General features: G+C 45.0%; 1 protein-coding gene across 3 annotated transcripts in view; it reads right to left on the bottom strand.

Annotated features, from left to right (window-relative positions):
* The window catches only part of CBLC (Cbl proto-oncogene C), a 699319-nt gene that overhangs the window by 225319 nt on the left and 450356 nt on the right, over positions 1-23644 (bottom strand). For all 3 annotated transcript variants that reach the window (XM_069640996.1, XM_069640995.1, XM_069640994.1), the window contains one exon: positions 16055-16366. In XM_069640996.1, the coding sequence (XP_069497097.1) occupies positions 16055-16366 (312 nt within the window). The remainder of the gene's footprint in view (positions 1-16054; positions 16367-23644) is intronic.

Here is a 23644-nt window from a genome sequence, read left to right as displayed (position 1 = left end):
ATCCTGCATGAGAGCAAGGAACCCATCCCTTTCTTCCCCCCTCTTGAATATGTTCAGCCACTACAGAAACACAGTTCCACAGAGTGTGTGAAAACCTTGCTAAGGCACAAGTGGAGTTGGCTGATTTCAACACCATACTCCCAGCAGAAAACACCTTGCAAGCCCAACCGTCGAAACGTTTGTCATCGCTATCATGAGGGATGGTAGGATAGGCTGCCTGCCTCGAGGTGGCCGTAGCCGCCTGAACCACCAAACTCTGTGGAGTGGGGTGAGTGGATAGATAGCTGGGGTCACTACTGGAAAGGCGGTATTTCTTCGTTAACGATTTGATAACAGCCGGAAGAGATTCCAGTGACTACCAAGCAGCCGCCACCAGTTTCTGTAACGTGAGATGAATAGGTAACACTGGATCAGAGGACGGACCTTGATCTAAATGTCCATTAGATCATCTTGCACAAAAGCTTCAGGAGGACTAGACCAGCCCAGATACTCTGTGACCCTAGCCATGAGCCTCCTGTAGGACGACTCAGCATGAGCCCCAGGCTCAGGCCTGCCAAATTCCACTTCCGGAGAAGTTTCCAAACCACTGGCATCATGAAGAGTTTGCCTCAACTCCTCCAATTGACTGTCTCCAGAAAAGACAGGAGCCGCATCAGGCTCAACAGGGTCCATATCAAAGTCAGACCTTTCCTCCTCCTCATCTATGTCATTCAGAGGGAGGTAAAAGCTCTGCCTCGGGACAGAAGAGGGTCTGGAGTCCACCACAGGCCTCACAGACTTAGAAGTAGCCTTCCTTGGGGGATCCGCAGTATCAGGGATCTCCAACGGCATGTTTTGGGCAAAATGCCCCGAAGGCGCCGAGGGCACCGACGGTTTTGGCATCGAGAGCGTAGATGGCTTTGGCGTTGACATCGACAATGGTGCCGATGGTGCCGAGGGCTGGTAAGAAGGCAAAGCTTCGACGTCCAAATCTGACGGACACCGCGCCAACTGAGTCGACGCCGACCTCAAGCCCTTAGCAGGTTTCTGCTGTCACACAGGGACGAGGACCAAGACCTGGAAGCATGTCTCTTGCGCCTATCCTGAGCCTTGTCTGAACGGGACCGCGAAGGTTCCTGATGAGTTGTGTCAAGGACCCGAGCCGGAAGGCGTGTCAGCCACGGTACGAGACCGTTTCATGCCAGCTTCACCAGAAGGTGCGGACAGAGAAGTGCCCTGCGATTGAAACATCGCCAACATCTGCTCCCTAAAGGCAGCCCATTCCTCCGGAGTTGAGGACTTCGTTGGACATGCCACTTTCCTTGTGGCACCATCCTCCAAAGAGGACGGGGAAGACGACCAGTGACGGCACTTCCTAGAATGCTGAGACGAGGAAGATGAATGGCGGGAACCATTCCGGGACCGAGATCCCCAGGATTCCTTCCGATGCAGAGAGCCGCATGTCGAATCGTCAGTGGACATCCCCTTAGAAGTTTTGTGGGACTTACTGGGTTTAGAACCCCTACCTATCTGAAGCTTTCCCTTCCGCAATGCCTTAGCAGTCAGCGACTGGCATTTGGAGCAGTCGTCGGTGTCGTGACACTCGCCCAAGCACCACAAACACCTGTGATGCAGGTCGGTGATGGACATTTTAGACTTGCAGTCCCGGAAAGTCTTGAAGCCAGACCGCAGAGTCAGAGAGGTCAAAGAAGACATGTTACACAAGGCACACCGAGTACTTGAAGCAAACACGTTTGCGGAGAAAAACAGAACTGAGGATATGGGTGCTGTGCGTCCTATTTATAACATCCGGTGACGTCGCCCTCGACGGAGGCCTTCGAGGGACATCGACCCGATGCCATCGACGCAGGACGCCCTCTGCCAAAAAAGTTTCCCAAGTGCACAGCTAAGGACATTCATGTCAGAGATGTGGATTACGTTGGAGGACACAATCCATTTGAAAATAGCCTTTTCAACTATCCTACTAATATAAGCCCCTTTTTTTAGAGAATTGCTTCAGATGGATGTTTTTCCTTTGTTAAGGCTGGAGTGAGCTTAAACATGGCTATAGACCCTCCTGGGTGAAATACATTCCATAGAACAGGCTTTTGGAGGCGTTCGTTTTTGGTAGAGGGGCTCCCAACCTTTCATAAACCCTTTTTTACAGATCAAAGTGCATTGAGGCCAACAATATTGTTATTGGCAGAAGAGCTCTTTCCAGGACCACTTTACCTTAGCATACCTCACTTTAGGGCATAGGTAAAAGGAAGAAAGGAGGAGGGGTGGGTGGTAAGGCAGATTTTAAGGGGGAGGAGGGAGAGCAGGACCCAGGCTTGAGGTTTTGAGGGGAGAAAAGAACAACACCTTGAACAAAACCATTGCAAAGCGTAATCATAAAACAACCTGTCAGGACAAGCTAACCTTTGTAACAACCTTCTAACAATAAAGGCAGAAAATCACACTATTAATACATTGGCCTGGAACACCTAGCAGGTTATAGTAGTAGTCATACATATTGGTAGCCAGGACACAGTGGTCCAGGAACAGTAAGGGTTGAGGAGTTGGCAATCTCTAACTCAGGAGGTTGGGGGTGGGATTTCACAACTGCCAGATGGTTAGGTTCTAAAGTGTAAAGGGGTGTGGGTTCCAGCCTTCTTGACCTGAGATCACCAATCTAGTTTTAGCAATTGTTTTTTAATCTTGAAGAGGGGAGGGGAGGAAGGGCCTAATATTTGAGCTCGATCATAGGGTTTTTGGGTCCATTTATTTGTACACATTCCTAAAGCAGCAGGGGTCTGAGATCGGAAGGCTTTCTGTGTGATGCACAGTGTCTGGAATTGCATACCAAAATGTGGAGGGAGTCAATAAAGGTCCTACAAAGCTTTGGTGTCTTGCAGGGGCAGCTCATCCATAATGGGCGATGGGGCGCTAACCCACCACACATTATGCATGAGCAAAGCCAGATTAGTGAAAACACTGGGCACATCTTTAGCTACTTGATATTTGCTGCAGCTGAGGACTGTATTTTTCATTTAATTTTTTAGATTTGTAGAGCACGCTACAGCCCAAAGGCATTGAGGCGCTATTGCATGAGATTGTAAGAAGGCTTGGCTCAGGGTTACATTGAAAGTGCAGCCCAACAATAGGAATTTCTTTGGTTACATATGCAAGTGGTTGAAGAGGAAAGCATAGCTCATAGTTACAATGTATGTTTAACCTAACAGTGAATAAGGTAAAATACATACATAGGTGGTTACAAGTTTAGAGTATCATACAGTCAGTGAGGGTTTCATAATAGATAGTAATATCATACAGCCTAAATAGGGCCAGAGGTTAGAAGACAATACAAGAAGTATTATGTTATATTAATAGCATCGTTTTTATCGCTTTGCCGAAGGCTATGTGCGAATCAATCCTTCTAATGTGGGGGGGGTAGAGTGTTCCAATGGGTCGCAGCCATGGTAGGGAAGCTATTAACTCCTGCGCAAACTCTCTGGGTCTTAGGAATGGCAATTCTGTTGGTGTAGTTGTAGGCCGATCTGGTGGGTATGGCTGAGATTGGCTTGGCTATTCTTTGAACTAGGTAGGAGGTGCCAGGTTATGGACACATTTATGGGTAAGGGTGAGGTTTTTAAAGACAATCCACTCTTTAACGGCCAGTGAACCTGCTTCCTGGTCTCAGAGATTTGGTCCCTCTTGGAGGTACCGGTGGCAGACCTAAGGGCATTGTTTTGTACCATTTGAAGTTTGGAGATATTTTTGCCAGAAGTCCCTACAAAGAGGGCATTGCAGTAGTCCAATCTAGATCCAATTATTGCTCTTGCAATGGTGCAGCAGTTCTGTTCAGACAGAAAGGGTCTGGCTGCATTGAGCAGTTTGGAATGGTATGCTGAGGTGGAGGCAATGGCATTGACCTGTCTGTTCATAGTGAGGTTAGAGTCCAAATAAACACCCACGGTCTTGACGGCCTGGGATACAGTGATCGCTATGTTGTCAATCATGAAGGAGCTGTATTGTTGTCCAATTCTCTAAACGTGGCAGGGGATCCAATTAATAGAAGTTCGGTTTTCTAGCCATTGAGGCACAACCAGTTTTCTGCCATCCAGGTTTGGATAGTTGTGTATATGGATTTGAGGGTGTTCATGTCTGACTTGTAATCAACAGTAAGGGGGATAAGCACCTGCATGACATCAGCATAATTGATGTATGAGATGCGCAGTGCGTCCAGAATGTTGAACAGTGGCCTCATAAATAGGTTATATAGGGTAGGCGAGATGCAGGAGCCATGTGGGACTCCTCATTTTATGTCAATTGGATGGGCACAGGCTGAGTCAGAGAAGACTTTCATAACCCTTTCCTGAAGAAACGAGGTGATCCAAGCACAGGCCTTAGGGGAGATGTTCACCGCAGAGGAGAGATGGTGGCAGAGTGTCTTATGATCCACCAGGTCAAACGCTGTGGATAAATCAAGGAGCAGAAGGAGCGCAGGTTTGCCTACGTCTCTAAGGTCGTCCATTTGATTTTTAAGGTCTAACAATGCAGTTGCAGTACCGTGTACTAGACGGAAAACAGACTGCCGGAGGCCGACACGGTTTGCTTGAAGGAATTTTTCGACTTGCAGATAACTTACCTTGTCCAGGATTTTTTATAAAAATGGGACAGCAGTGATAGGTCTGTAGTTCCCCTGGGACCGTTGGGTCAAGGGTAGGTTTCTTAAGGAGAAGGCGTACCCAAGCTTCCTTAAGACCAGTTGAGACATGGCCAGACTGGAAGGATGCATTAATGAAGGCTGTGGGGAAAGGTGCCAGGGTAGGGGCACAGTCTTTGATTAGATGAGCCGGACAGGCATCCCCCTTTACAGTATGACGGTTTAATGGATTTAAGGAGGGCAATGACTTCAGGTTGACTAATTTCCTTGAAGTCGAATTGCGGGTATTCACCAGATTCAGTTTCAGCAGACGTGCTATTGTGTAGGTTAGCTATTTGGTGGCTGAGTGCCTGTTGATGGGCGAGGGTTTTAGTTTTCAGAGTATTAAGTTTGTCAAGCATAGCAGATTGAATATTATTACACCAATTTTCATCTTTAAGGAGAATCGAGGGTGAGGTGGTAGGAGTTTCCAACTCTCTGAACATGTTAAAAATGTCTTTAGTCCCCGATTTTGCCTTTGCTATCGTAGTATTGAAGGATGTGGCTTTGGCTTTGATTATGGCAGCTTTATATTCTTTAGAAAAGAAGACTCAAAAGGTGTCACCTCAGAGTCGTTGCGTAGCCCTAATTCAGTTGAATGGAGCACATTTAAACTGTGTTGTATAACAAATAAACAAGCACAATGTGACAAGTGGTTAAGTCCAAAAAGTTCATCAGCCAAAGTGCCAATTAGAACCATTTTTATGAAATGAAACATAGAACAGAACTGCCGACACGTGTTTCGACCCTACACAACGGGTCCTTTTCAAGGCAAAACTGTAATCATAACAAACACAAATATGTTGATATTGCATAATATCATAAGATCATGTGGAAGGAAGATAGTATTGAAATATGGATATATGGGGAACAAAATTAATCAAAGAACGGAAGGGATGGGGGCCAGTACCCATCGAGAGAAAGGCAAAACAAACAGCAAATAAGCATTGCATGTAAATGCACATGAAATCATAAAAAACCGTAAGTGTAATCATAATTACATGTACATAAAATGGATAAATTAGATTTGTTACCATGGGTAGTCGAGCATTCATAGGTCAAAGTCCCAGAAACGAAATCCATATAATTGTAACCATAAATTGGAGACAGAAAATATAAAAAACACAATGAGCTAGGTCCCTTGTCAACAGACACATATTGGAACAAAACACTAATTGTGCCAAGTATTGTTGGATGGTGCATGTTAAATATAGTGTCTCTCTTTTAAGGAAAGAAAGAGTGGCGAGCCAGTCTCCAAACAGTTCATCCCTTATACACCTAAAGTATTTCTATGTAGTGAACAAGGAATTGGTATTTTGTGACTGCCATCATGCCACCCTGAAGTGGATTAGTTGGTAATTGCTGAAAGAAATATGCAAACACATAGACATGTGTATATGTGCACAAGGAGTGCATAGATGTGAGTAAACGTTAGCAGATACAAGTGAGTTGACAATAATATAAAATATACCTCGTCCATCATCGGTACTTGTGTACAGTAGTGCTTTTGTAGCATTTGAATCTTGGTCGGGAATTTTCCAGCACTACTGTACAAAAGTACCGATGATGGACGAGGTATTTTTTATATTATTGTCAACTCACTTGTAACTGCTAATGTTTACTCACATCTATGCACTCCTTGTGCACATATACAAATGTCTATGTGTTTGCATATTTCTTTCAGCAATTGTAGCATACGTATCATCTGAGCTGGGCACTTTTTTCACGAAGAGCGCAGCACATGCATATCTAGATCGACCTACTTACAGTAACATATTTGGCATATAATTACCAACTAATCCATTTCATGGTGGCATGATGGCAGTCACAAAATACCAATTCCTTGTTCACTACATAGAAATACTTTAGGTGTATAAGGGATGAACTGTTTGGATACTGGCTCAGCACTCTTTCCTTCCTTAAAAGAGAGACACTATATTTAACATGCACCATCCAACAATACTTGGCACAATTAGTGTTTTGTTGCAATATGTGTCTGTTGACAAGGGACGTAGCTCATTGTGTTTTTTATATTTTCTGTCTCCAATTTATGGTTACAATTATATGGATTAGCTTTCTGGGACTTTGACCTATGAATGCTCGACTACATATGGTAACAAATCTAATTTATCCATTTCATCTACATGCAATTATGATTACACTTACTGTTTTTTATGATTTCATGTGCATTTACACGCAATGCTTATTTGCTGTTTGTTTTGCCTTTCTCTCGATGGGTACTGGCCCCCATCCCTTCTGTTCTTTGATTAATTTTGTTCTCCATATATCCATATTTCAATACTATCTTCCTTCCACATGATCTTATGATATTGTGCAATATCAACATATTTGTGTTTGTTATGATTACAGTTTTGCCTTGAAAAGGACCCGTTGTGTAGGGTCGAAACTTGTTTTGGCAGTTCTGTTCTATGCATTCATTTCATAAAAGTTTTTTTCTAATTGGCACTTTGGCTGATGTACTTTTTGGACTTACACTTGTCACATTGTGCTTGTTTATTTGTTATACAACACAGTTTAAATGTGCTCCATTCAACTGAATTAGGGCTGCGCAACGACTCTGAGGTGACACCTTTTGAGTCTTCTTTTCAAATTAACCAGCAGTTTTGAGGTATCAGCAAGTCCCTCATACGTGCTGCAACCCTTGTTTAATTATTCTGTAAGGTCTCATTCACTGGATTTTGTCCTAGTTTGGAATTTTTGTTAATCCCAGTGCCTTAGAAAGACGGCACACCTCAACCTTGTATTCTTATATTCTTTAGAGATAGTCTTTAAAGTTACCTTAGAGGTGTCATTTGGGTTTGCTTTCCAGGAGGAGAGTGATGTCCTCTTCTTGGAACGTAGTTCCAGAAGCTCCTGAGAGAACCAGGCATTGGAATGCTTGGATCGCTTAGCTTTCCTTAGCGTGAGTGGAGCAATGGCGTCCACCGCTTGGGTGATGACAGATTTGAACGCACTCGCGAGAGTTTCCGGGTCCCTGGAAAACGGAGGCTGAAGGACAGGCACCATAAGGTAGGGAGTGAGCTTTTCCTTAGTAAGCTGACGAGAGCTTCTGGTGAGTGTCGCAGGGAGCAGAGTCACTTGCTTGGGGGACCCTTTAGTCGTATTACGGTCAAATAGAACGGAATGGTGATCAGACCATGGAATAGGAGAAATCTTTGTGACCAAAACAGAGCAGTTATGGCGGGCCGCCCAGTCAAGGGTGCAGCCTTTAATGTGGGTCGGCTCGGAAATAGCTTGAGTGAACCCTAGGGTGGATAAGGCTTTATTAAGGGCAGCAGCTTGGGTGTCATTAGTGTCATTCAGGCCTAAGTTAAGATCTCCCAAGAACATGGATTTGGTAGTTGTTTTCAACTTATCTGAGAGAGCGTGAATCAGGGCTTCTTGGAAGTCTGAGGCTGACCCAGGTGGCCGATAGAAGACATGGAGGGTAATGGTACAGTTAGGTGAGGGGTTAACTTTAAGAAGAAGATAGTCTCCGTTCCAACCACGTTCCCCTTCCACTCTTCTGATTGACATAGTCTCTTTGGCAATAAGAGCTACCCCTCCACCTCTCTGGAGGGTACGGTCTTGCCTAATCATAATGTAGCCTACTGGGATGGCGAGGGCAAGGGCTGGGCCAGATTTTTTGTTCAGCCAAGTTTCACTAAGCATCAGTAGGCCAATGTTACCACTGATGATGAGGTTATGAACGCCCGAGGCATGGGCTGGGAGGGAGCGTACATTAAGGGCACACTTGAAGGGGGCATTAGGTGAGGGCCTATGGGTAGTGGTTGACGTGGTATGGCATTCCTGGGATCCTGAAGGTTAACAGCAACTGACGTAGGGGAACCAACAGTGGCAGTATTAGGCAAATGCAAATCAAGACTAACAGGCTCTGGCACAGTGGAACCCACAGTGGCAGTATTAGGCAAATGCAAATCATGGCTAACAAGAGCTGGCACAAGGGAGCCTACTGTGTTTCAAAAAGTGAACATCTGCAATCCTCTTATCGCCAAGTGTCAGCACTGAGTTTCTCAGGCTCTTTATCTAAAATGCAGAATTTTAATACATTTTTACTGTTTGTTTCCACCTGCACTGGTGCAAATGAGTACTACTTTTATCCTGGACATCATGTGGGTCCACAGATGCTTGTTTGATTGACAGTTTGGGTGGTACTTAAAGTCGTTCAGGGTCTACCAGCAAAGGGTGGGATGGTGGTGGAGTACAGATACTGACATGGAGGGTGGGGAATGCATGTAATCAGGACAGGCTGAGGCAGAAGAAGCAGAGGGCTCCAAGGAAAGGGAGGGCTCCTGGTAAAGGAGTTAGTTGGCCAGAGGACAGAGATGACATAGGGGCACACTAGTTAGGAGCGGCACCTGGTCGCACCAGGGGCCCTGTGACAAATTCTAGTGACTACTTTTCCAAACAGATTAAGAAACATTGGAGATAATCCAGAGATTGACCACCGAAGAGTGCATGGCTCGAACGTCCACTTGTGGGAGGAGAAGCGTAAGAATCTGCAATACGTTCATTGAAAGAGGTAAAGATGAAGACGCTGTCCCCATAAGCACCCCCTGAAGGGCAAAAACCTTTACAGTTGAGAGGATATGTCAGGGCACATTTTATCGAAGGGGAAATGTACAGCACACAATGCTTTTACATTTTACTTGGGCAGAACCATGCCTTTTCCAATCTTTCGGAAAAAGGTTTCAACCACAGTTAACGATATACTTCAGACAGCAGCACACAATAAAGTGGCCCTCTTTGCAAGTTTTGCAGGCTGTGGTTAAGAATGTGGCAACCAATATACCATGCAATGTGGCTACCAATATACCATGAACTGTGATAACCAAAATACCATGAACTGTGGTTACCAATATAACATTAATTGTATCTATTGTTTTTAATCTGGGATATGGGACCATGCTGTACAAATATTGCAACATCTAAAGCAATCCAATTACCAGATTGTTAATGTAAACCAAATACATGAGGTTGACAGTGATACGCCAAAGGAAAATCCCTGGTTTATTACAGTGACAGCTACAGATGTTTTCTGAAGCCAAAAGACCTCCTCAAATTTAAAGCATTTACTAAATGTTAGGTCACACAACAGATGTTCATCTCTCGAAAGAAGAAGCAGAATTTGTAGGCTCTTCTCATTTTCTACAATCACAAATAGAAACGGTCAGTTAAATGCTGAGTTCACATCTACTTTGATTTCAATTCTACAGATTCAGGGCTAATACATGGCTTTCCCCACAGAGATAAGCTGATTCCAATCCAGAAACAGGAGAGCCGATTGTGTGCAAGGAAAGGCTATGCATCCTCCTCCCTAAACCTTTTTGGAACAGGCAGAAGGGTCATGATGGATCCCCTCTTTGAATTTCTTTTAAACCAGAACAGCAGTAGTATTAATCACTGCGGTCCAACCTGCATTTCAAATCTTCAAACATGTATGTAAATGCTTGTTTCTGTACATTTCAACTTGACAGGCACATTTAATATTCATGTCCATATTCTTGCCAAACTCATTTACTCTATTTTGATTTTAGTTTTGCGTATGCTGATATACTCAGCTCTTCATTGCCTGGATGAAGATATGGACTGGGCCTCTTCTAAATGCCAACCTTGCATGACTGCGATCTCCTGTTGGATGACGTCCTATATAATCTACAACTCGGTGCATCTTCATTGGGCCTGTGTCCTAGCAACCTCTGCACAGGAGAACATCTTGATTGTCTACTTGAGTAACATTTATTCTCAGGCCTAAATTTAAGCAGATTACCAAATCTTGTTTCTTCGAGCTTTGGATCCTTAAACAGAATTTCCTGTATCTTACACAATCTTGCTGGGTTTCAGTATTCACTGCTACTGTCCAACCTCCCCTAGACCATTGCAGTGCCAACAATTTGGGTCTGCGTGCATGATCAGCAGATGCACCAATTGCAGGCTCAGCAGCGCTGTGTGGGCATTTACAGAGGTTAATGTTACTGTGGTGGGCCCAACTACATTAGCTTCAGGCCCCACTTGTTAGACAATCCAGGCTATGCCTCTGCCACTACTAGACCTTGCTCCCACTTTTCTCCAGTGCTTAGTTCCCTGCACGGGTTGCCTGTTACTTTTTGTATCTGGTTCAAAGTTCTTAGCATTGTGCATCATTTTTTCTATGATACTGGTCTTGTTTTTCTCTGGTCTCTTATTTTTCACGATCATTCTTCTAGATTTCTCGGTTCTTCTGCCTCCCTGCATTTAAAGTCCCAGGCAATAAGTGCAGAAGACCTTTCTGCACCTCGACTCCTCCTCTTTGGAACGTGCTATCCCTTAGATGCTCATGCTCTGCCGTCTACCTAAAGCCTGTTGTTTACTTTGTCTTAAACTATCTCTGGCTTCGGCCTGCTTTGGTTGCTCCTTAGCACCAAATTTCCCATGCATGGGTGCACGTGTCCTTCAGGAACAGAACTACCAAATCATACCATTACTAAATACACTACATGTACTCAAGTCTCAGCCTCAGGGGTATTCCACAAGGTCTTTCAGTCCCAAAGAAATGAGCAAGTTACCGTTGAGAATAAACTGATCAGAGCATTTCTGAGAATCGGGCATCTAAAAAGAGGGTATCCAGTGCGTGCTATTCAGAGGAGCGATTTACTGTGATTTGGGAACACTTTTCATATTGCTTCAAGAGGCACTGCAATTTATCATTTTGTTTTAAAGCATTTAAGTTATAAACAGTTGCATCTTGGAAAACATCAACAAAGTCCTAGAAATATGTTAATTAGGCATCACAATGATCCCAGGGCTTCTATTACAAAGTATCAAAAATAGCCCTGACTGATCGCTCCAGGAGCACTTCTCCCATGCTGAAGGGCAACAGCTGCTTTTTGGGGTGGGATTGAATAAAGCGGTGTGAAGTTCCCTAGTTCTGGTATCTCTGATTTTTTAGACAAAGTTCAGCCATTTTGTGCTGTCTGTCCAAATTCAGGGCCATAGCACATAACCAAAGTCTGATGCAGCTTAAGCAGAAAACGTTATGAAATGTAACCTGGTCCGTTCTAAAGGAACTGGGGTAGTTGCTGACTGGACCCCTTGCTTATCACACACTGCACCGGCTTGTAGCACTCAGCTCACTCATTTAATGTAGTCAGAGTCTCAGGGCTAAAGCTCCTACCCGGCTTCAATGTCGATTGCATTTGGTCCAGAAATGATCCCCTCTGGAGCTGCAGGTCACCTTCTTAGGCCCCTTGAAATCACCAACACTTACCAGCTAGAGCTTTTAAGACTATGACTTGGTTACCCGGAGTTGGAGGATAAGTTACGAGCAGGAATTTCACCAAGGCTCAAATCGTGGGGTACACGCTGTCCACCCTCTTTATTCAGACCCTCTGGGTATTTAAGAGGCCATGTGTAAAATGAGAAACAGTGACTGTCTTTTTTTTAAAATTCTGAATTTACTGCCATCCTCAGACCTCAGACCACAGTCGCCCAGTTCGCAGTCCAGCACTTTACCACTGCACCAGATAGGCTGATGAAAAAATAAACAACTAAAGGTAATTGGACGTATTCTAGGACTGCATGTTGCAGGGAAAACATTGCTGTTGATTTTTGGAGTTTAAAACATGCACACCGTTTAACGTTTTCAAAACACAATTAGAAGAAAATATCCTCTCTTGTTTTTTGTGTGTGTTGAATTTATGAAATCAAATGCCAATCGTCCTCTCCAATTTGTATGGGTTTGCAAAGCTAATTGAAAGACGTTTGCATAGTTCACCTTGATAAGCTAATTTCTGGTGACATTGCATCCCATTGCTTATGTTAATGAGCCCCCTCACTTTATTTTTTTAGTACTTGACCCCTGAATTACACACACACGCACACACACACACACACACACCCTGAGCTTAAAACCTCAATCCACTATTTTGAGGTCATTTGAAAGGGTGCAGAGCAGTGTGCAGCTCTCCATCCTGTCACCAACCACAACCTTGGTATCTGGGTTTGCTGGTAAGCAATTGGCCAAGTTGTGCCCTTGTTTGGAAGAGACAGCCACTGTACAGCTTATTCTAGGGCATGGCTGGACAGGAGTCTGCTGGAGGAGTGAGGACCATGGGCAATTGGTGAACTCCACACTGGGGATCTCTACACTTCGGATCTGGTGCAGAGCAGACGAGGGACCAATGATACAAGTAACAGAGGCACATTCTGGAAACGCAGTGCAGGCTGTTTTAGCTGAAGATGCTCCAAAACCATGTTTAAGCTGGTAACCCTGGATCAGTCCCTCGTCTTTGTCCCTGTGACCCTTTCGTAAATGGGGGTTCTTGTGTGGGAGGGGTCTGGAGTGTGTCTGGGAGTTTGGTGGGTCACCATTGTGTTCTGCCATTCCCCAACTACCGTGCAATCTACTTTTGACTACCACACTGGGACCCCTCCCCGTCCCCCCACTTTGGAAAGAGAATGGTAACTTTGAGTCTTCCCAGCTGTTTTCAGTGTTTCTCACTTGAAAATGGTTCCCAAACCTCATTTCATGCTACTTCAGTTGGCCATTTGTGTATAGCAGAAGGAATGCATTTACGTTGTTGGGATCTCCTTAATTACTCAGGCTCCCGAGAACCTCTTGCATCCACCAGATTGATAATTCTGATTCTGCCCCATTGCAGCCTGTATTTTGTATTTTATGTTTATTTATATAGCACCTAACGCCTAAGCACTTTATGTAGAATCAAACGGTAGACATATGCGAAACACAGTCAAATCAAAATCAAGCAAAATCGAGGACAGAAAATGACAGAGAAAGAAGGTGGTCTTAGAGTCTGGATTAAAAAGGAGGAGACCGATGAGACAGAGCAAGAGCGTTGCAGTGCTTAGGGGCAAGGAGGGAGAAAAGATGGAAATGCGAATGAGCACATGAGCGAGGAATAGTGAGGACAAAGATGGGTTGTGAGCAAAGAGCCTGCGGAGTAGAATATTTAGAGACAAGTGAGCAGAGATAGGGAGGAGCTAGTCCATGAAGGCATTTAAAGACAAGACATAGGAAATTAAAAATAAGGCACGTGGCGAAAGACAACAACTGAAGGTGGTGCAGGGCAGTGGAGATGGAGTCCCTGGGAGAGAGAGAAAAAAAGAGTACAAATGGATGAACAAATAGTGCAAGGAGAGGTAAAACGATACCCTGGGGGATACAGGAGTAGAGAGGAGCAATAGAAAAGCTGAGAAAAGACTAAAGAAGTGACCAGGAGTTTAGAGGCATGAAAAGTAAGACACAGAGAGCCCTCTCAATGTTAAAAAGCTGGAAGTGATAGGAGTGAGAGATGGATGAAATGTGGGAGCAGTAAGACAGTGAGGTGTCGAAATGAACTAGACATCCAACAGAGGTGGCTAGAGAGACGGAAGCAGGGGGAAGGGAAATGGGGGAGTGGGAAGGGAAGGTCGAACAGTAGAAGCAGGGAAGAACAGGACCTCTGTTTTAGAAGAATTCAGATGTAAGAAGTGAGGACATCCAGGAGTGGATGGGGAGAAGACGGCCAAAAGAGAAGAGTTAGCATACAAGTGCTATGAAAACGCCTATACAGAGATGACAGCCCCAAGAGGAGAAGTATTGAGAGAGAAGAGAAGAGGACCAATCACAGAAACTTGGGGCACACTGTGTAGAAGAGGGAAAACTGAAGAGGACTGCAAACACCATGAAACTGAGACGGTGCGGTTGGTGGGAAAAGACTGGAACCAATCCCATACAGAGTCACAAAAAAAACGAAGGCGAAAAAGAGAGGAAAGAATAGAGACGTCAACAGTATCGAAGACGGACGCAAGATCAAGGAGCACAAGAAAAGAGGAAAGCTTCTGGTATGAAGCAGAAAAACGAGATTGAGTTAAAGTAAGAAGTGCAGTCTTGATGGAGCGAGAGGACCTGAATCCAGATTGAAGGGAAGGGAGGAGTGAGTGAAGGTTAACAAAGAAAGAGACTTGTGTAAACAAGTCAGCTTACAAAGGAAAGGAAGAAGAGAGATAGGGCAAAAGTTAGAGCAGAGAGAGGGGTCAAGTGAGAGTTTAGTAAGAGTAAGGAGAATGGAGGCATGCTTGAAGGATGAGAAAAGTGGATGAAGAAAGCAAGAGATTAAAGAGAGAAGTGAGCTAATTTACAAGGCAAGGGTAGACAATAGGAATCAGAGACGAGGAGAGGGAATAGCCAGGGGGAGCAGTAGGATGAGCAAGACAAAACGTGATATCTGGTTCAGAAACTATTTGGAAAGTAGACCTATTAGCACAAGGGGCAGAGGCAAGGAGGAGTGGTGAGGGTGTTCCCCCCATCAATGTTCCCTAATATGCGATGGCAAGCGAACCCAGTAGCCTTTGGCATTGGATTTCGTTTGGGAGAGGAGAAGTTAAGGTACCAGTACTCTACCAGGGTATTTCTCCAACATGTGAAATCGGGGGAGGAGTGATGCTGAGCTTACACCTAAACCCCTAGGGACAATGGGCCTCATTACGAGTTGGGCGGTATTCTGGCCGAATGAATTACTGTTACTGCCACTTGGTCTGACGGAATTACCGCTGAATTACAAGTGGCATGTAAATCCCCATTTTTCTAATGAGTCAATAGGCCTTTATGGGCCTTTTTTAGGCAGAACTGTCGAGGTAATAATTCTGCTGATTTTTGCCAATTTTACAGCAGAGAGTTGGAGCATTTACTGCCCAGAATGTCCCAGTCTACTGTCATACACTGCCCGTGGTTGGGCCACAATGCTTCAAAAAAAGGCAGTTCTGCCATTGTGAGGAAAAGAAAAGGTGAATAATGAACAATTTGCCCTGATAATACTCTGACTCCTACTGCAAAACATACAATTATGACGGTGTGATCAACCAGCAACAGAGCAACCAAATTATTAAAAAAACAAAGTCCGAAAGAAACAGCGGACATATTGGGCTCAATAGACACAAATAAGCTAACACTGCCAGAATAAATAAAGTCTCCATCTGGAGTAAGATCCTTCACCGTCATAAGAGAGGTATCCGTGGAACATTGACTGAAACATGCATCAGAAAGGAATCGCTTTGAGCACAGGGTATTTTTGAAGACCGCCCACTTGCAAGCTGGATAACCTACAAGTTCAGAGTTCAACAAGCAGGGGAAAGATCTCGTGAAGAAGTGTCTATCAGCATGCAGTACTACATCACTACATCACCCTCAAACCCTCAAGATCACCTACCTTGGTGCAAAATAGCACATCACAACCCAACGCAGTGTAACTTGATGACAGATGCGGTGTAAGGATAGGTCTTTCAAACTCTAAACAGCCTTACCTAGTGCTCGAATGGCTAACCTGGCCCTCCCTCAACCACTGGCTCCCACCCTCACCGACAGTAAAAGACTACTTCCTCTGCACTCACCACAGTGTTGTTGGCAGAAGGCTCTGAACTTGGAGGGTCAGTGATTCCTAGTGTCCTGGAAATGGTGGTGGGCACAAACGGACGCGCGGTCCCATTGATAAGATCCAGGGCTCTCAGTCTCTCTCTGTCATGTCCCCGTGGCTGCCCATTTAGCAATGCAGTAGAAGCTCCCACCCCTGGGGCATCCCACATCACAGTGGAGGTTACTGCTGAGGGGGAATCCCCAGGCACTCCGGGCAGTGGGCGGTTTAGAAGCCAACGATCCAGCTGCTGGCTGGGCACTCGGTTTGAATATTCAGCATGTGGAAGAACCTGTGGGGAGACAAGGAAAGAGGAGCATCTGAGGTCCTGCTGAAAGGTCTGGTGCAATTCCAGTATGCAACTCTTTCTCTCAATATATTGCACTGTTTGCCAGTTTATTTTACATTCTAATTACCAAGGTTATCGGGCACGCAATCGGTACTTGTGCCTGGCCTGTATAGTTAATACCATTTGCAAATTCTTGTGTTGGTTTGGCATATATATATATATATATATATATATATATATACATATATGTTTAGATCACAGACTACAACATACATAATTTAAACCATTAATACAATCCTCACATAACTATCAAGAGAGTTTTGACTTATCATTTTCATTTAACTTTAAAAGGGTTAAGTGAGGAGTAGAATGGGTCTCTAGGCCCAGCAGGCACGTGCAGACCGGATGTTACCAAGCAGTTTGGGCTGCAATCCCCCTTTTTGGGGTGGGACCAAGCCAGTGGTCGAAGTGTAGAAAAAGAAGTAGTGGAACTATGTTCCCTACTGGCCTGCCCCACTCCCCACAAAACCCATCGCTGGGACCCTCCCACACACAATACAAGCCCTCAAACACATGTGCATGCTGTTTAAGGAAACGTGCAGTGAAAGTGCAAGTTCAAACTTCTTCCTACACTTTTATTTTAAAACGAAACCATTCCGGAACGGTTTCTTTTCAAAATAAAAGCATAGGAACGGTAAAACTTGATTTAAAAAAGTAGAGGAGCACCGCTCCCACCCTCTCCCGCTCACTTCGACCACTGGACCAAGCCTGATTTGCATATGGTCGTTCCCCTTTTTAATGCTTGGCAGGCGAAGACCGATGGTCTGGAGGGTTTGCCAGAGCAATGCCAGAGGTTAGGATTCAATCCAAACATTCCAGCCATCACCTCTTTTTTTGGTGCAAGCCACCCCGAATGGGATGGGTACGCCCAGACGTGGATCTTGTGTCTCTGGTCCTTGAGACCCAAGCTACTCCTCACTGATGAGGCCCAACAAGGCCGAAACATGTTTGGGGATGCTTGTGGTCTTGTGCAGAAGGGATGTGACCATGCAGTTCGGGCTGGACTGCCCTTCTTGTGGTGGGACCAAGCCCGGTTTGCATATGGTCTTTCCCCTTTTGTAATGGCTTGCCAGGCGAAGAACAATAGTCTGGAGGGTTGCCCAGAGCAATGCCAGAGGTTAGGATTAATTCCAAACCTTCCAGCCATCACCTCCTTTGTTTTGCACAATTGAAGGGGACATTGGAAGCAGGATTGCCATCTGCACCGCTGTTCCCCCATTCGTCAAGCTGACGGCAGTCCTGCAGTACCTGGGGTTGGGCACCTTTCAGCACTCAGTAGCAATGATGCATGGCATGGCCTAGTCCACATTTAGTGCAGTCCTGGGCCAGGTGCTGGATGCACTGCTGTGTCACGTGAACCAGCATATGGCACTGCCCACCACCCAGGCACAGGTGAATGAACTGAAGGCACAATTCTATGGGATGGCACAAGTGCCCAACATAATTGCAGCCCTGTACACGTTGCAGTGATTGTGCCACAGGCCCACGAGACAGCATACAGGAATCAAAAACATGTCCATTCAATAAATGTCCAGATGACCAGTGGGCCTGGCCTCATCATTAGCCATTGGTGCGCCGGCTACCCTGGATCCACCCGCGACTCCATGGTGCTGCGCAACAGCACACTGCCTACATGGAGAAGCATAGGGGATAACACACATGGATAGTGGGCGAGTACACACCCTGCCAGAAATGCATGTCAACGCAAAAGAAATGAAAGGGGGGCATAGCCACAAAAAGCCTTGCATGCCGCCAGGAACGACAGCCAGCACCAGCAGAGTACCAGTACGATGTATGGGGGCGCCCAAAGGCACCTGCACATGGCCACACGCCTGGACCCACACAAGGTGATGGGCACACACTGCTCCAAACACCATAACACCTGGAACCACAACAACCAGAATGCACCTAGTCTGTGCTACAGTGCTGCTTTACACCCTGCCATCCAAGAGCAACTCCACCCAGGGCACCACATAAGAAATCAAAGTGAGACAAACACACTCCCCATCCCCTAAAGCACTGTTGATGATTAGTAGCAAACATGGACAACAACATCCCAGAGAGAGTGACCCATGAGTGCACATTAACATGTATGAAAAACAAAATACAAATTATGGCCATGATGCTAATTATCCACTATCTACTGATACAGCCACCTCCAAATACAAATGACCACTCTCCCTGAACAGCCAGTCATGACGATAGCCCCATCCTGAGGGGCTCCATGCACCACTGTGCCAATCACACACAGAAAGCGGTGCAGTTGGAACCTGGGCCACAAGGGCCATGGCGCCCCTTGCAAAGCAAACCCATGGAAGATGACTACACCCCATTGCAAGTTGAAGTGGTAACATGACCGTACATGATGAGTAGGAGTAGAGCATACACCCCCATTCACATAGTGCAGCATCCACCCGCGCCACAGCAGTCATCCCATGTGCATGCAGCTGTCAGCCACCACAGGACAGCCCACTCAACCACACAGTGTGCATGTACAGGTTAGAGGATGCATGGCATGAAACATGATGGGTGTACACCAATCACCCAATCACATTGCATGTACCTGTTGCACACAAGGAGGACCACAGTGCATAGTGTAATAATGCTTTGTCACTGCATACCCATTCAAGGGACGTAGGCCTGATGTACTCATTTCATCTCATGCAGTTGACTCAGGATACCCGCAGCTCACAAAGTCGGGAAGATTGTCCTCACTTGTGCCATGCTGCATAACATCTGCTGCCGGGGGAATGAGCCACTACCCCCTGACGCAGACGGGCGACTCCCAGGGGATGATAGTGATGATGAGCATGTGGCTGGGACGGAGGCACTTGCACAGAGGTATGAGGTGAGGGAGGGGAGGTTGGCCAGACAGGCACTGATAGACCATTATTTTTAGCATAGTGAATGCGCACATACCACAACCTGCACATGTAAAATAAAGGGCACTTGTACACAAACATGATTGTCCTCAGATCATCTCAGGTTTCAACAGGCTGTATTGAATGTGAAACTAACTCCCTGCACCCACCAACTCACCAGCATTTAGACCCCCTCCTCATCCTCCCACAAACTCCCCAGCACATAGTCCTGAACTGGGGGATTCGCCCCAGCCCTTTAAGACAAGGTAGCAATACTATGAGATGAATGGGGATGCAGAAGTTACTCAAACATCAATATTCTAAATGACTCAGGTAGTTGGCAAAAAGGTTAACTGTTTTAATATCAATTATCTAAAGCAGGGAGTACAACGGATATCTCTGGACGTCTCACAGCATGATCGCTCCAATTTTCATAAAAAACATCTTACTTATAGTAAAAACTCGTCATTGATGACGTGAACCTACGTATTTACTAACGTCATCCTACATGGCAAACTACAAAAATCTATTGAAGAGAGTGATCGGTTCTAAGAGAACATCTAAGTATACGTTCCATACTGGTCTAAGTAAATGATAGGATCCTTAACATCAGGTGGGTCAACTAAGCCCTCCCATCATACCAGTCACTATGAATGTCACTAAATACACAACGTCCCATTGACTACATAAACTCTAGGGCCCTTAATTAAGCGGCCCCCTACAATTGGTTGGCACTCTTACATCCGTCAATACTTTTCCACCTATGTTAGCAGCACGCAGGTTGGACTTCCAGGTGCTGGTGAGCTGGTCATAACCATAGCTTCCCACCAATAAGCATATCTATCATCACCTCAGTCGTCTGCTGTCAATTAAGGCTTTGAACTTGTCCTTGGAAATGTTCTTTGCTCTGGAGAATTCAGGGGAGTGAAGGCACGCTCTGCCTTCATGCGTAGGTGTGGTTCATCATGTTTGTCCAACTTCATCCTTCCACGTGACTGAAGACCACAAATTTGAGCTCTGGTGCATTTAAAATACTATTATTAATAGACCTCTGACGTCTTCCTTGTTTTTGTCCATGTCTTCTGAACAGGAGTTTCATTTTTTCACACGATTTGTAACTATTTTCTGTTCATCCCCGTATAATACGACCTTGGCTTCTTGGTGCTCATCCATCCTCTGCTACTGTAATTCAATTGCTTCTTCAACTGCGACACACTGGAAAAGAGGCCTTCCTTCTCTGGTCCAGCTCTGCTATAACATGTAGTGGAATCATCCAGCTTGTACTTAATCCTATATATTTATCCGTTGGCGCATGCCACCATCTATTCACTTCTTAGCTAGCCTTAAGAATACTTTGTCTTCTTGTGTTTCTTTGCATATGTACATGTGTAAAATGACTTGTTATCTTCATTGTTTCTGTAGCGTAAGTTTCTTCATCTTGAGCCCAAGATGCAACTTATCTTCGATACTTTCTTGATGCCTTCTAGAATATCTGCATTCTCTTGTCTCTGCATCTTTTCAATGTACATCAGGCTTGCTTCGTGTGACATCACCATTCTTCCTGTTCAGTTCCTGCTTCTTCTGGGATTTCATTCAGGTGGCCATCATACTGTTGTGTATGCAGGTATGGCTTTTTTAATGGGAACCTTACTTCCAGAAGTCACCTTGGTATCAGTATTTTCAATGGTAGTGCATGTGTCTTACTTTCTGGTGTCCAACATATAGACAATATGGTTGAGCTGGTTGAGGTGTGGGTACTTAGCTCCTTCTCTACACTTCCCCCTCTGGGCGATTCATCGACAACTCTCCCATCATCTTTCATATCCAGACATCCTCTTTTAAAGAAATGTTTCTTGGGATCCATATTTTTATAACTCCTTTCAAGCATCCAGCTGATTTCACAGGCTCATCATTGTTCCATGTCATGGCCATGTACTGTCCACATGAGATGCACTAGATCAATTTTCCCACCTACTTCTTATGGTTCTTTGGATACAAGAACTTCGTTCCCTCAGTTGCATGGATACTGGTCTTCATCTGTCAGATCTCTGGCCATCCATCCCGATTCGACATTGATCATGATTTTCATCCCTATAGCTTTCTTTGCAGTCTTGTTGCATTGTGAGATTAGTATCCTAATCACACAGAATCCAAGCAACACCATCACAATCAGGGATACAAGGAACTTCAACATGTCTGCCATCCATTGTGGAACCCAAGAAAAGAGAGCTCCAAACCAGCTATCATCAGCAATGTCTTCCACTTCCTCTATCATCTGGATGTGTAGCTTTGTCAGCATCTCTATGGCCTCCGTTAATGTCCCATTCTCATCATCATGAGAAGGTCTGAACGTGCAACATGATTCCCCAATCTTTTCACAAACACCTCCATCCACAGCTGTAATAATATCTAGGACGTATCTGTTCTGAAGAGTCATCAGTCTGTCAGGTCTTCTCTGAATGCATTGCATCCCTTTATGGTAGTATTTACTGTCTGCAATAACTCCCATCTGGTAATCTGCAACCACTTAGTATTTGCTCCAACCTGGATACTCGGCATAAAGATCAACGTGAATATCGATGTCTGGCTGAACAGTCTATGTTCATATGGAATGGCATCAAAAGCTCCTATTGACTTGGCTGAGAAATAGTTATCTCTCTTCATTCAATTTATGAGTTGCACAGATCTCTTATTCCTCAGGTGAGCATCTGCTTTAGGAAAGCTGTCAAGGCTCAAGTGACTTTTAGAAATCACCAATGCTGGAACATGGACATTTACTAGTGAGCATCGTCCTCCCCAAACCTTGGGTAGCTTCATATACGCTCTGGATCCACAAGCCCAGTAATGAGCCATAATTACTGTTGTTTCGAGTTTCATTCCTGGAACATCAAATATTTGACCACAATTCTGGTTCTCTCCGACTTTTCTCGTGCCATTGTTTCTGAAGAACAATTCTGCACTTTCCAGAGGCACCATCTGCAATGGTCCTCCTCTATCTTCGACCCAGGTCAGTAGTTTAGCAAGGTTTGGCCATAGAGGCTTACATCCATTCTGTACTATGCCAATGAGTGGCTGATAACAACCAATGACCACCCAGGCTCTGCAGATGACCACTCCTTCTTCCCATCCATCTGGTGATAGTACTGATCCCCAAATTTGCATCTGGCCTCTATTCTTCCATCTACAAATTTCTTCTGGAGATTTACCTGGACTCTCAAGTATTCTGTTTACTTCCCATCTGATCTCAGCTCCTTTCAATCCAGGCTTTTCGTATCTGATCACATGATTCTTGGTATGCATCTTGTTTCTTGTTTTTGTGTCTTGGACATAGTCATTTTCACCCGGCTCTGACCATTCAGTTGCCCATTTGAGATAGGCATCTCGACCTGTGAACTGGCCTCTTGTAAGGCAGAGTGCTATGTGTGATAGACAATGTGCTGTCTGGACATCTATATCAATAGCTATGAAGATTTTAGACTTCCCCATGCTATAAGGTAGGAGTGCACATACAAAGCATTCCTCCTTCAAGGTCCTTCTTCCCACTTCTTTCATATGCTGTTACCATGTGTTATTGCCCAAGTGTGCTGTACTATCCAGGTAATCATTTAACTCATGATCATCCTCCCTAGCACTTCTCTTAGGTCTCATTCCTTTCTTCCGAGCTTCTATAATCATCTCATGAAGTATGTCAGCATAATTCCTTCTTACTGGACCAATCATAGAAACATTTGTCAGTAGTCTTGGAGTTTTTACATGTGCTACCTATTTAGGTTTGTTCATAGACAATCTCTTTCTGTGTCTTTCCTTTCAAGCCAATTTCTGGTGCTCAAGAAAAATCTCTATAACACCTTTTTCTAAGGAAAGATGTCTGGTGACATTTGTAACAGACCCAGGTACTCCAACATGGTGTCATGATTCGAGCCCCCTGGAAGCTGTGGGAATGATGGAGGAGGAAATGAGTTGAGCACGCTTCTGGCGAAGTCGGTGTAACGTTCTAGTGTTTCACCCTGACTTCGCGATGACGTGATTTAAGATGCGTCGAAGCTAGCACTCGGCGCGTTGCAACCCTGCATTCTCCGTCGGGTTTACACGCTGCTCGAGTGTTCCGCTTTTTGCCTTCAGTTGTACTTTCCTATCTAGGCTTTTCGCCTTTGTTTTTTTTTCCTTCTGCGTTACTATTAACGCTCCTCTGGCATTTCTGCCGCCGTCACGTTGGTGGTTCGGTGCCGGTCTCCTGGTTTCCTCCTCTCCTCTTCCGCCCTTTTGCCTCTGAGTATTTCCTACCTTATCCACGGCTTTCCCTGTTCATACCTGAAGTTTCACCGGCAACTGGTTCTTTCTTTCTCCCAAGTCCGGTGCT

The sequence above is a fragment of the Ambystoma mexicanum genome, chromosome 1q (genome assembly GCF_040938575.1).
Source record: "Ambystoma mexicanum isolate Mex_15411 chromosome 1q, UKY_AmexF1_1, whole genome shotgun sequence".
In the NCBI taxonomy this organism is placed as follows: Eukaryota; Metazoa; Chordata; class Amphibia; order Caudata; family Ambystomatidae; genus Ambystoma; species Ambystoma mexicanum.
The sequence above is the reverse complement of the archived record's forward strand: the minus strand, read 5'-3'. Positions and strand labels throughout refer to the sequence as shown.